Source organism: Grampus griseus (genome assembly GCF_964374135.1).
Source record: "Grampus griseus genome assembly, chromosome: 8".
Taxonomy (NCBI): domain Eukaryota; kingdom Metazoa; phylum Chordata; class Mammalia; order Artiodactyla; family Delphinidae; genus Grampus; species Grampus griseus.
In genome coordinates, this window is record NC_139002.1 from 79,423,966 (window position 1) to 79,437,466 (window position 13,501).

Below are 13,501 nucleotides of genomic sequence, written 5' to 3' on the forward strand. Positions count from 1 at the left end.
CATCATCTGTGCCTTGTTCACCATCCCCTCACCTCTTTTATTATTATCCTCAACTTGCAATTTATACCCCAGCAATTACCAAATTAGTCAAAGTTCCCTGAATCTTACCATGTTAATCTTGCTCCCATAACCATTTCATATGCTGCTACCTCTGTCTAAAATGCCATGTCCTAAGTACTCCATTCAGACGACTACTGCCGTCCATGCTTCATGATTCAACACAGATAACACATCCTCTGGGAAAGCTTCCCTGTCTCCTTTCTCCTCCATCTATGAAAACTAGTTGAGATCCCTTCACAGGTACTTCCATAGCCCTCTCTGTTTTACTGCATTATCACACTTTGTTATAACTATCACTTGTCTCCTCAACTGAAAAGTAGCTTTTTGAGGATAAAGACCCTGTTTTTTTTCTCTAAATTTTTAGTGGTTATAACTTAACGTTCTTTGCCAAGTCATAAATATTCATTACATATGTGTTTAGATCAATAGCTGACTTCATATAACATACAAGCAAGTGATCTGGTTAATATGCATTATGTAGCAGAAGACAAACTTTCAAAAAAATTAAAAATCAAATATTCAAAAGTGATCTATTGATTTATGAAAGTGTCTTTGTTATTAGTAACTTAGATTCTGAAACTGAAACAATGCAAATTCAGAGTTCTTCCTATTATACTGGTTCATTTCATGTCTTTCTTTAGCATGTGGAAGTTAGAGTATTGAAATGCTCAGTGTAATTGAGTGTTGTCACTTGCTGGTTTCACTATTTTCCTGTGACTTTTCTCAGCTGATTTCTTTCTTTCTTTTTTTTTTTTTTTTTTTCAGGAAAAAATCCTATTACACTGACCAGAGGAGCAAATCAATGGGCAGGTTGGTGGGTGATATGAAATTTGTTTACAACCAATTTGTCATTTGGGAAAAAATAAAAAATGCATTTGATTACCCATATCAGCAGCTGTAAATTTTAGAAAGAAAAACTTTACTGATTTGTTCAAGATATTTTCAAAATGACTTATGCCAAATTTGACAATGTTTAAAATCAGATGATCCCTTTTTTTCTATTTACCATTGCCATTCCCACAATCCTTCCTTGATATAATGTTATGGAGCAAGGATTTTAATTGCAAGTTCGTGTTTCAGGAGATTTTAATTTTAAAAATAGTTATAAAACCAGGATTGATGGGTAAATGATGACCCACTAGAGTAATAGAATAATAGACACAGCAGAGGCCTCTTGGATAATTTAATCCAAACCTCTTATTGATAAGATGGTAAAGAAAGACAGAGTGATGAAGTGGTTTACCAAGGCCATACAGCATCTTTTGTATTACAGACCTCCTCTTATTCCACCAGTTGAACCTGCCTCTCTTTCAATTGTGGTATTGAAAGGAAACTTCTTTTCAAGAGCTTTATCTCAAAACAACATCTCTTTGCCTATTGTGGTAACAGTAGCTATGGCAAAGGAATTAATTAAAATACAACCCTGAGACACAAGAAACTCTCCCACCTGAATTGCCTTGACCCCGTTTCACTGGAGAAAATGAGCTTCCATTTAATGAACTCTACAAACAAAAGGCTTGTAATAATTCGCTGTTTTTCTGCTCCTTGCAAAACAATCAATTAACAAAAATAGAACGTGAATGTCCTAGAGGAGACCCTATTGAATAATGTTGCAGGATATTGCAAATCAGAATGACACAAAAACTAGCAAAATCATACAGTGTAAATATCTGACCACTTTAGGAGAGAATTTAATAAATCTACTTCTTTTACCAAAGAAAATGTCTGAATATAATTTAGAACTCTAAAATAGGAAAAGTTTGAATTCTAGAAGAGAGTATTGTACTCTATTAAACATTAAATTTAGGTTGGTAGGAATGAGTGACAAGAAAAGGAAATCATGAGGGGGAAAACTTGAAATCTGAATGAATGCTAAAGGAATTAGTACTCAAATGGCTCTTAAAAAATTAATGATGTTCCTTAGCCAGTTGGATTCCTCTGTTTGTCAGGTTGACATGCTCAGATTTACAATGAGCTTTCATCATTTCTCTTGTGCTCATTCGTTTCTGGTCTATATAAGCAAATTTCCAAAGTTATTTTTGCATAATAAGGTCAAATTCATTGGGATGTTATAATATATAAATTTACAACTGCAGGTTTTCCATATTTTTCTCTGCATGTGCCTGTTTAATATTTGATGTGTTGATAAAACATGTTTAGGTTTGCTTCTGGGTGCTGTATAGAATTAGTGAGATTTGCCACTGTATAATTAGTGTGTTTTCTGCTAAATAGACATCTTCCTTTCAGAGACTCACAGAAGGACAAAATCCTGTATATTAAATTGGCAACCAATGTCTATGTAATACTGTCATAATTTAGTTTTAGAGTAAACTTGTATTTAGAATTCCTGATAAATATGTATATTCTAAATCCTAAAGAAACATTTTTAATAGTGGAAAAATGTTTTTCTTTAGTATTTTGGTCAAACAAAGGTAAACTAGAAAAATGAATGCTATATTATGTGTCATAATATGTTTTATTATCTTTTGTGCTTTTTATTTTTTGTTTAATTTTATGAAATGAAAATAAGGTTGTCAGTTATTCCAAACAATTGTTAATGTACCTTAAGCATTACTATAGTCTACTGCTTTACAGTTTACATATTACAAATAGTTCTCTTTGTTCTTTGAGTTAGTGGATGCGTATGGGGAGGGTAACAAATAAATAGGAAAGGCATTTATAAAATTATATGACATATTAAACTGAAAAAATGACTGTCTTGGTATTTGCCTGAGTTTATACTTTCAATTAAGTAAATGACTGATTTTGATTTTTTTTAAACTTGACCTTGGGAAAAGAAAATTTAAGTGTTGTGTGTGTATATGTACGGGCATCAATGTTATAAAATTATAAAACCCAATTTTTAGACAATTGGAAAGAGGGAAGCAAAAGTCTAATGTGTGTACTTAGATATCACTTGTGCTTTCCATTTCCTGACATGGGAAAGATGTTTTGTGCATGGGTAATTTGACCAGTAAACATTAGGGGTAAATATGTACAGGCAATTATCCAGGTTTCAAAGATCATTGTTTCTCCAGGCAGGTCAAAAGGAAATGCCTATAGTTTTATTATTGCTGTTATCTATCATTAGCTTACAAAGTACTTTCATATTCAATTATCAAAGCATCTTGAAAAGGACCATTCAGGGGGGCAGAACAAAGAGTAACTGGTTTGCAGATCAGGGAAAATAAATGACTCCATTATCACCACTCCTTACCACCCCACATCTCATCCCCTAGCTTTCACAGCTGGTGTGATAGAGTTTGTGCTCTGACCACGTTCTTTTGACCCTTTAATCCAGATTTCTTTTCAATTTCCATTGAATTCTCTGCGTTCCACTGATTTTAGCAAAGGAATTTAAAGCTCTGTTAGAAGTCATCTTCACATTATGCCATGAAATCTTGAGTTTGCAAGACTGCTGACGTGATAAAAGTTTGGTAGAGTGTAGGTAATACGTTAGATCATGTTGGTGGCATGGTGGTGGTAGTGGTGGTTGTAGAAGTAGTAGTGATACTCCTTTTCCTTATTATTATCACAAATATTTATTGAGTGTTTACTTTGTGCTGGGCACTGTGGGATCAGTCATTACCTATTTAATTGTCAGAATATCCCTTCATTTAAGAGATGAGAAAACTGAATGAGAATCAAAGAAATTAAATAATAAGCTAGATCTTCACATCCTGTGATTCAGATCCAGCCCTGACCACATTTCACTATTAGACATCATGTATTCCTTCATAGGAAGTATGTGAAAAGCCTAAACTGATAATATGGTTTATTTTTCTGTAAAAGGTCAATGATGGTCTACAAGTCATTTTATTTCATTTCTTTAATTTTTTTGATTGGCATTTATTTCTAGTATGTTTGCAATTTTGTCAGAGATAGTAAGCCCTTGGGTGCTATAGCTATCAGCATTTTCTAAGTGTCATCAGATGCCTCCTTTTATTTGATCCTCCTAGCCACCTAATGAAGTAGGACAGATGGAATTACTTTCTCTCTTTACAGATGAGGAACATAAAGCTCAAAGATTGAAAATGTTTGGCTCAATTTCAATGACTGGCAAATTCATCCTCTAATTTTTTATCCCATTGTTTTCTCCACTAGGCTAACTTTGAAAAGTTGGAGTAATTGCTATATAATCCATTCAGTGTTTTTACATGTCTGTGCACTAGTGGCTGGAATACAGCGATATTTTGTGATTTCAGAGGCTTTCTTTGTAATAAGAAGAAGCAAAATGGACACTTCAGATAACACTCATTTATTATTTTAGGCTAGAAAGAAATGCTCTGATTCCTCCAAAACCAAAAAAGACTTGGCATCTAAATGATAACATTACTTGGCAAAGAAAATGTCCAAACTCTTCACATGCTAAAAATCAAAACTTGATGCTTATTTCAAATTATATAGACATGGTAATTTTACCATAATAGACTTGGATGAAATCATTTTTAAGATACAGTCTGCCTGCACATGGCTGTACTAAATTTTTTAAAGTTTAAGCAGAGTTGGCCAAATATTAAGATGCATTGTACTTCTCTAGGAAAATATTATATCCTGCCACTTTGACTCACTATTGCAGAAGAAGTCCAAAAACTGCCAAAGATAGAACCTCATAAATAGTGTGTAAATATAGCACATTTTTAAAGTAAACACAGCTGTTATTATAGCAACTCAGAATCTCATTTTCAGAATCAATCTCTGGAGTCAGTATCTCTTTTGCTTTCATTTTTGTCTTTTGAAAAATAAATATGATTCCAATCAGTATATATGCCACAGAGAACTGGATTGTGACTGTAATCTAAAGCTGAGGCCAAAGTATCCTGATGTGAGATTTCCTGAAACAGTGTTTTAATGTTCTCTAACCTGAAGTCTATGCTAAATCCACCCCTCAAAGCGCAGTCAGTGGATAGCAGGATGAGCACCCCGGGGAACTAGTTAGAAATGCGGAATCTCAGACCCCACCCTAAATCTATTGAATTAGTATCTGCATTTTAACAAGATTTTCAGGTGATTTACAAACCCGTTAAAGTCTTAAAGGTACCGCAAAGACTCCTTGACTCAACTCTCCTCATTGTTAATCAAGTTTAATGTAAAACACCAACTCACAACTCTCCAGCAATGTCAATATTATTACTTTTATTTTATGGGTGAGGAAACAAAGGCAAGAAATTAAATAACTTATACAAGTTTCCATAGTTACTATAATGCAGAGCTGCCTTTGAACCCAGTTTTTCTTGACCCGAAACGCTTGCTGTTACCGTAGGACCTGTGGCTCCCAGAACTGAATGCATTGAGTGCATTGTAGCCATTTCTTTCTTTTCAGTCTCCACTTTTCTGGAGCCACGTTGCTATAGAGTTTTTAAAGTGATCTACAGCCACACATATATAGATATAGATATATACATACATACACTCAACTTTAATAAACAATCTTGCTGGTTTTATTCTTTATGCTTTTTCCTACCCCATCTTCATGTATGATGATTTTCTAATATTTTCCACAGATTTTTCTTATGAGGATCACCTAGTTGCCCTGAAAGAGTTTAAATAAATGCCAGATTTGGTTTGCTTTGGAATTATTTCCTTTGTGTGGGTACAGGAATAATGCATGTATGTGTGTGTGAATGTGGGTGTGTGTATGTCTTTTGGGAATCTTTCAGAACGGTAGTGGAAGGTAGGCATGGCTCTGGAGTGCAACCTAATTCAGTTCTAAAATGTGACTTTGTTCCAGGGTGCAAAAATATTTTAGAAGAATCAAAAAATGGATGTCCCAAAACCCCATGGTTCTTGACAAGTCAGCTTTCCCAGACCTGGAGGAGTCAGACTGCTATACTGGCCCCTTCAGCCGTGCACGAATTCACCAGTGAGTTCCCATCTCTTTTCTCCCATCATCTCTTTTTTTAAATTATTTTTTAGTTATTTAATTTTTTTGGCCATGCCTTGTGGGATCTTAGTTCCCCGACCAGGGATTGAACCCAGGTTCTTGGCAGTGAAAGCATGGAGTCTTAACTACTGGACCGTGCCAGGGAACACCCCTCCCACCTCCCACCACCTCTTGAAGTCACCCTTTTGCTCTTTACATCATTGGCTCTCATGTTTACTCCATACAACTCTTTCTACAATGGAACAGTAGGATATGAAGGGGAAGGGAGAAACATTGCTTGTCGCTGAAGTACTGAAAACAAGCTAGCTCGGAAAGTGCAGTATTAGGGAATGACATCAATTGTTAATGTGTTCTATTTGGAACCACATTGCTTAAGGTAGTACAAAATTTATGGAAGCCAGTGGACAATCTGTTCTTGTTCCATGCTCAATAAGAAATATGAGGACATTTAGGCTTCCTTATAAACTGAAGGATATTAAAGTGAATATTTGATAATGCCCTGTATTATTTATAAGTGTATATTTTCACAGCCAAATGATTTTTTTTTTAAGAAGATGGTTTCTCTTCTGATTTATTGTACTTTACATGCATTCATTTTAATGGAGAAAATACATGGATGGCTACCCAGGAACTTGTAACTGTTGCTAGATTCTGTGGTCTGCATTGAATATTAAAACCAATCCGCTTATCTTCCCAGCTTCATAATAAACAATAAGGACACCTTCTTCAGCAATGCTACTCGAAGCAGGATAGTCTATCACATGCTGCAGCACACCAAATATGAAAATGGAATATCAAAAGTGGGTAAGAACACTAATTAAAAACATACTATGGAATTTACTTTTACTGATTACACTCAGAAGTATTTTTTAACAACTGAAGCTTTGCCTTCCTGCATTAGATATGAGGATATAATGCAGTGAACAAACTCTAAACATTGTATTTTCAGCCTTTCAATGAAAGAAAACAAAATAAAACAAACAAAAAACTTTTTCAAGGGCACTTGGCAATGTGTATCAAAATGTGAAATGTGCAAGAACTTTGGAACAGAAATTTTTTTTCTAGAAATTTATCCCAAAGAAATAATCAGACTTTTGAATAACAGTATATGTAGATATTTGTTCATTGTGGCTTTGTAGACAAAGAATAGAATAGAATAATACTGGAGATACTTTAGCTGTCCATTAGGCTATATGCACACAATGCATCCATTAAAAATGATGTGATTTTATTCACTCTTAACTCAAATGTATTCAGCATCTATTATACACTATATATTATGGAAAGTATATGACACAGACCCTTTACTCATGGAGATTGAAAATTAGTATCAGTTCTCTAATTATTGATTTCAAAAGATATCCATAAAGCATTATTAAGTGGGAAAAAAAACAGATTACAAAACTGTAAATTTAATGTGTAATCCCATTTTCTAAACACTCACACAAAAAAAAGAAAAAATCTAGAATTTATATGAAACATTTTAGACATTATCTCTGAGAGGTGAGATTACAGCTAATTTTAAATTTCTAAATGTCTCTGTTGTTTGAATGTTTAGCAGTATGCTACAACATGTCTGATGCAAAAGAAAACAGAAAGTTTCACCTGGGAAAATTAAGTAAAATTGACAAGTTTACACAGAGCAGAGCAGAAAACAACAGGTAACAAATGAGCTGGCCGTTTGTTAGTGTGAAAAATACAACATGGCTGAAGAAATAAAATGTTAGTCATGCTCTAAAGTTCCTTCAAATAAAAGAGTTGATAGCCAGTGGAAACTTGTACCAATATGTACGGATTTGCATTCAAATAGATTACCATATTAGTAAAATGAACTATGTTTCAAGTCATCCGAAGAGGAATGTTCAGACTTTGGTTCTCTTCTGATTAATAATTCATTTATTACTGAGCAGTCAAAATAATTAATTCAAAAACTAAATCCTTATAAAAAATTTGACACTTAATCAGAAGTTTTCTAAACAAGAAATAAAGATAGAGAAATCCAGAATGTAAACTACAAATGTGTCTAAATGGTAGCACTATGTGCTTATGTAGACTTTAAAAAATAAAATTGACATTTAAATGATTGTAAAGATATCATGCCCTTTGTCAAACATGCAATAAACACAGAAGGGTATCAAAATAAAATTTAAAAATCCCTACATTCAATTTTCACTGTACCAAATTAGTACTGAATATATATACATATACATCTCATAATTAGAAGCATGCAATGTTTACAATTTTCTATCCTTTTTGAAATTACCATTATGAGTACTTTCTCAAGCCCTTTAGTATGTCTGAAAACATTATTTTAAATAGCTGTACAATATTCTATTGTAAGCATTCATCAAATCACAGTCATTTACCAAGCACTTATATAATTGATTGAACCATAATAATGAAACAATTACCCAATTTTGGATGTACAATTATTTCTAATTCTTTACTAGTATAAATAATATTGCAATGAAAATTGCTCTTCATAAGAGTTTTCCAAATATCTAGTCTTCCCAGAACTATATGAGACAGTCCATTTCACTACACTCTCATTGGGATGGAGAGATTTTAAGAAGGGTCACATATCACTATTTATTCTCTTTGGATCAGTATTAAAGAATTAAAGATTTCTCAATACCAATCTCCTTTGAGACATTTTGAGCAGTGGGGAATTCCTCTGCTTCCTTGACCAAATTTTGTTTTGAGTAAAAAAGAAAGTTGTTCCAGGCTCATGTGCCCCCAAATAAGTGGGTATTAAAATCCCCACATTTCATGATATGGCAAAGTGTCATATGTTGGCACCTTGCAAACCCTTTATTAATCTTGTAAGGACACAATTAGACTCTTAGAATCAGTCTCTTTCACAACCTCACTGTCCTCATAGGTGATAAAGCTATGGAAGTCATTTGGGTTATTTTGTTTTTAAATTAATTTATTTTCCCAAGTATTATGTAGGTTGCATCAGAGGGAAGTCTTCAATTAAACTAACTCAAGCACTGTTCTTTTCTTCTTTTTCCAGGTATCTGTAAACTTATAAACAATGGTTCATATATAGCAGCTTTTCCCCCACATGAGGTAATTTTGAAGTACAATTTCCATTTAAAAAAAATGTTTCTCCTGCTCAATGCTTGATCTCATTTTTTTTTTTTTCACTTAAGTCTAGTTGCCTTATTCCTTATTCATCCAGTGAGTGGCCTTGGACCTTTCTGAGACCCCATGATAATCTGTGGCTGCACACTGGCTCCTGTGCTCCAGAACCCTTCTGCAATTTGCTCTGTACCAGGAATCCCACCCTCAGAGGAAACTCATGGACATTGCTCAGCCACTCTGACCAGACATAGATAGCCCTCTGCTCCAACACAGCTCCATGCTTGACTCAGCTTGGGATTTACACAACTTCCAAACAGGGCAGGTTCTGGTCTGTGCCTATTACTTTGGGATACCTAAAAACCTAAGACAAACCGAAACCAAAAATCTACACCCCATTATTTACTTGATTTTCTGCCAGATTATTACCTCTCTTCCAGTTTTAAGTAGGTCATGTTGTGGTAACTCTGCCTGCTGAGTCATGAATGACATGTGAATCAGTTTTAAACTCCACCCCAATACATGCACATACTATATTCTTTTTTTTTTTTAACATCATAATTGCTTTACAATGGTGTGTTAGTTTCTGCTTTATAACAAAGTGAATCAGTTATACATATACATATGTTCCCATATCTCTTCCCTCTTGCATCTCCCTCCCTCCCACCCTCCCTATCCCATCACTCTAGGTGGTCACAAAGCACCAAGCTGATCTCCCTGTGCTATGCGGCTGCTTTCCACTAGCTATCTATTTTACGTTTGGTAGTGTATATATGTCCATGCTACCTTCTCACTTTGTCACAGCTTACCTTTCCCCGTCCCCATATCCTCAAGTACATTCTCTAGTAGGTCTGTGTCTTTATTCCCATCTTACCCCTAGGTTCTTCATGACATTTTTTTTTCTTAGATTCCATATATATGTGTTAGCATATGGTATTTGTCTTTCTCTTTCTGACTTACTTCACTCTGTATGACAGACTCTAGGTCCATCCACCTCACTACAAATAACTCAGTTTCGTTTCTTTTTATGGCTGAGTAATATTCCATTGTATATATGTGCCACATCTTCTTCATCCGTTCATCCGATGATGGACACTTAAGTTGTTTCCATCTCCTGGCTATTGTAAATAGAGCTGCAATGAACATTTTGGTACATGACTCTTTTTGAATTATGGTTTTCTCAGGGTATGTGCCCAGTAGTGGGATTGCTGGGTCATATGGTAGTACTATTTGTAGTTTTTTTAAGGAACCTCCATACTGTTCTCCATAATGACTGTACCAATTCACATTCCCACCAGCAGTGCAAGAGTGTTTCCTTTTCTCCACACCCTCTCCAGCATTTATTGTTTCTAGACTTTTTGATGATGGCCATTCTGACCGGTGTGAGATGATATCTCATTGTAGTTTTGATTTGCATTTCTCTAATGATTAATGATGTTGAGCATCCTTTCATGTGTTTGTTGGCAGTCTGTATATCTTCTTTGGAGAAATGTCTATTTAGGTCTTCTGCCCATTTTTGGATTGGGTTGTTTGTTTTTTCGTTATTGAGCTGCATGAGCTGCTTGTAAATTTTGGAGATTAATCCTTTGTCAGTTGTTTCATTTGCAAATATTTTCTCCCATTCTGAGGGTTGTCTTTTGGTCTTGTTTATGGTTTCCTTTGCTGTGCAAAAGCTTTGAAGTTTACTTAGGTCCCATTTGTTTATTTTTGTTTTTATTTCCATTTCTCTAGGAGGTGGGTCAAAAAGGATCTTGCTGTGATTTATGTCATAGTGTTCTGCCCATGTTTTCCTCCAAGAGTTTAACAGTTTCTGGCCTTACATTTAGGTCTTTAATCCATTTTGAGCTTATTTCTGTGTATGGTGTTAGGGAGTGTTCTAATCTCATACTTTTACATGTACCTGTCCAGTTTTCCCAGCACCACTTATTGAAGAGGCTGTCCTTTCTCCACTGTACATTCCTGCCTCCTTTACCAAAGATAAGGTTACCATATGTGTGTGGGTTTATCTCTGGGCTTTCTATCCTGTTCCATTAATCTATCTTTCTGTTTTTGTGCCAGTACCATACTGTCTTGATTACTGTAGCTTTGTAGTATAGTCTGAAGTCAGGGAGCCTGATTCCTCCAGCTCCATTTTTCGTTCTCAAGAATGCTTTGGCTATTTGGGGTCTTTTGTGTTTCCATACAAATTGTGAAATTTTTTGTTCTAGTTCTGTGAAAAATGCCAGTGGTGGTTTGATAGGGATTGCATTGAATCTGTAGATTGCTTTGGGTAGTAGAGTCATTTTCACAATGTTGATTCTTCCAATCCAAGAACATGGTATATCTCTCCATCTATTTGTATCATTAATTTCTTTCATCAGTGTCTTATAATTTTCTGCATACAGGTCTTTTGTCTCCTTAGGTAGGTTTATTCCTAGATATTTTATTTTTTTTGTTGCAATGGTAAATGGGAGTGTTTTCTTGATTTCACTTTCAGATTTTTCATCATTAGTGTATAGGAATGCCAGAGATTTCTGTGCATTAATTTTGTATCCTGCTACTTTACCAAATTCATTGATCAGCTCTAGTAGTTTTCTGGTAGCATCTTTAGGATTCTGTATATATAATATCATGTCATCTGCAAACAGTGACAGCTTTACTTCTTCTTTTCCGAGATGGGGTCCTTTTATTTCCTGTTCTTCTCTGATTGCTGTGGCTAAAACTTCCAAAACTATGTTGAATAACAGTGGTGAGAGTGGGCAACCTTGTCTTCTTCCTGATCTTAATGGGAATGGTTTCAGTTTTTCACCATTGAGGACAATGTTGGCTGTGGGTTTGTCATATATGGCCTTTATTATGTTGAGGAAAGTTCCCTCTATGCCTACTTTCTGCAGGGCTTTTATCATAAATGGGTGTTGAATTTTGTCGAAAGCTTTTTCTGCATCTATTGAGATCATCATATGGTTTTTCTCCTTCAATTTGTTAATATGGTGTATCACGTTGATTGATTTGTGTATATTGAAGAATCTTTGCATTCCTGGAATAAACCCCACTTGATCATGGTGTATGATCCTTTTAATGTGCTGTTGGATTCTGTTTGCTAGTATTTTGTTGAGGATTTTTTCATCTATGCTCATAAGTGATATTGGCCTGTAGTTTTCTTTCTTTGTGATGTCCTTGTCTGGTTTTGGTATCAGGGTGATGGTGGCCTCGTAGAATGAATTTGGGAGTGTTCCTCCCTCTGCTATATATTGGAAGAGTTTGAGAAGCATAGGTATTAGCTCTTCTCTAAATGTTTGATAGAATTCGCCTGTGAAGCCAACTGGTCCTGTGCTTTTGTTTTTTGGAAGATTTTTAATCACAGTTTCAATTTCAGTGCTTGTGATTGGTCTGTTCATATTTTCTATTTCTTCCTGATTCAGTCTTGGCAGGTTGTGCATATCTAAGAATTTGTCCATTTCTTCCAGGTTGTCCATTTTATTGGCATAGAGTTGCTTGTAGTAATCTCTCATGATCATTTGTTTTTCTGCAGTGTCAGTTGTTACTTCTCCTTTTTCATTTCTAATTCTATGGATTTGAGTCTTCTCCCTTTTTTTCTTGGTGAGCCTGGCTAATGGTTTATCAATTTTGTTTATCTTTTCAAAGAATCAGCTTTTAGTTTTATTGATTTTTGCTATGGTTTCCTTCATTTCTTTTTCATTTATTTCTGATCTGATCTTTATGATTTCTTTCCTTCTGTGAACTTTGGGGTTTTTTTGTTCTTCTTTCTCTAATTGCTCTAGGTGCAAGGTTAGGTTGTTTATTCGAGATGTTTCCTGTTCTTAAGGTAGGATTGTATTGCTATAAACTTCCCTCTTAGAACTGCTTTTGCTGCATCCCATAGGTTTTGGGTCGTCGTGTCTCCATTGTCATTTGTTTCTAGGTATTTTTTGATTTCCCCTTTGATTTCTTCAGTGATCACTTCGTTATTAAGTAGTGTATTGTTTAGCCTCCATGTGTTTGTATTTTTTACAGATCTTTTCCTGTAATTGATATCTAGTCTTATAGCGTTGTGGTCGGAAAAGATACTTGATACAATTTCAATTTTCATAAATTTACCAAGGCTTGATTTGTGACCCAAGATATGATCTATCCTGGAGGATGTTCCATGAGCACTTGAGAAGAACGGGTATTCTGTTGTTTTTGGATGGAATGTCCTATAAATATCAATTAAGTCCATTTTGTTTAATGTATCATTTAAAGCTTGTGTTTCCTTATTTATTTTCATTTTGGATGATCTGTCCACTGGTGAAAGTGGGGTGTTAAAGTCCCCTACTATGAATGTGTTATTGTTGATTTCCCCTTTTATGGCTGTTAGTATTTTCCTTATGTATTGAGGTGCTCCTATGTTGGGTGCATAAATATTTACAATTGTTATATCTTCTTCTTGGTTTGATCGCTTGATGATTATGTAGTGTCCTTCTTTGTCTCTTCTAATAGTCTTTATTTTAAGGT

The 13,501-nt window shown here is 34.8% G+C and overlaps 1 protein-coding gene across 1 annotated transcript in view; it reads left to right on the forward strand.

The window, feature by feature from the left end:
* ANO3 (anoctamin 3) overlaps positions 1 to 13,501 on the forward strand; it is a gene marked incomplete at both ends in the record, with an annotated part of 413,216 nt that overhangs the window by 307,218 nt on the left and 92,497 nt on the right. Inside the window, 4 exon segments of the mRNA XM_082660958.1 lie at positions 826 to 870; positions 5,792 to 5,923; positions 6,642 to 6,748; positions 8,961 to 9,016. Of these exon segments, the coding sequence (XP_082517084.1) occupies positions 826 to 870; positions 5,792 to 5,923; positions 6,642 to 6,748; positions 8,961 to 9,016 (340 nt within the window).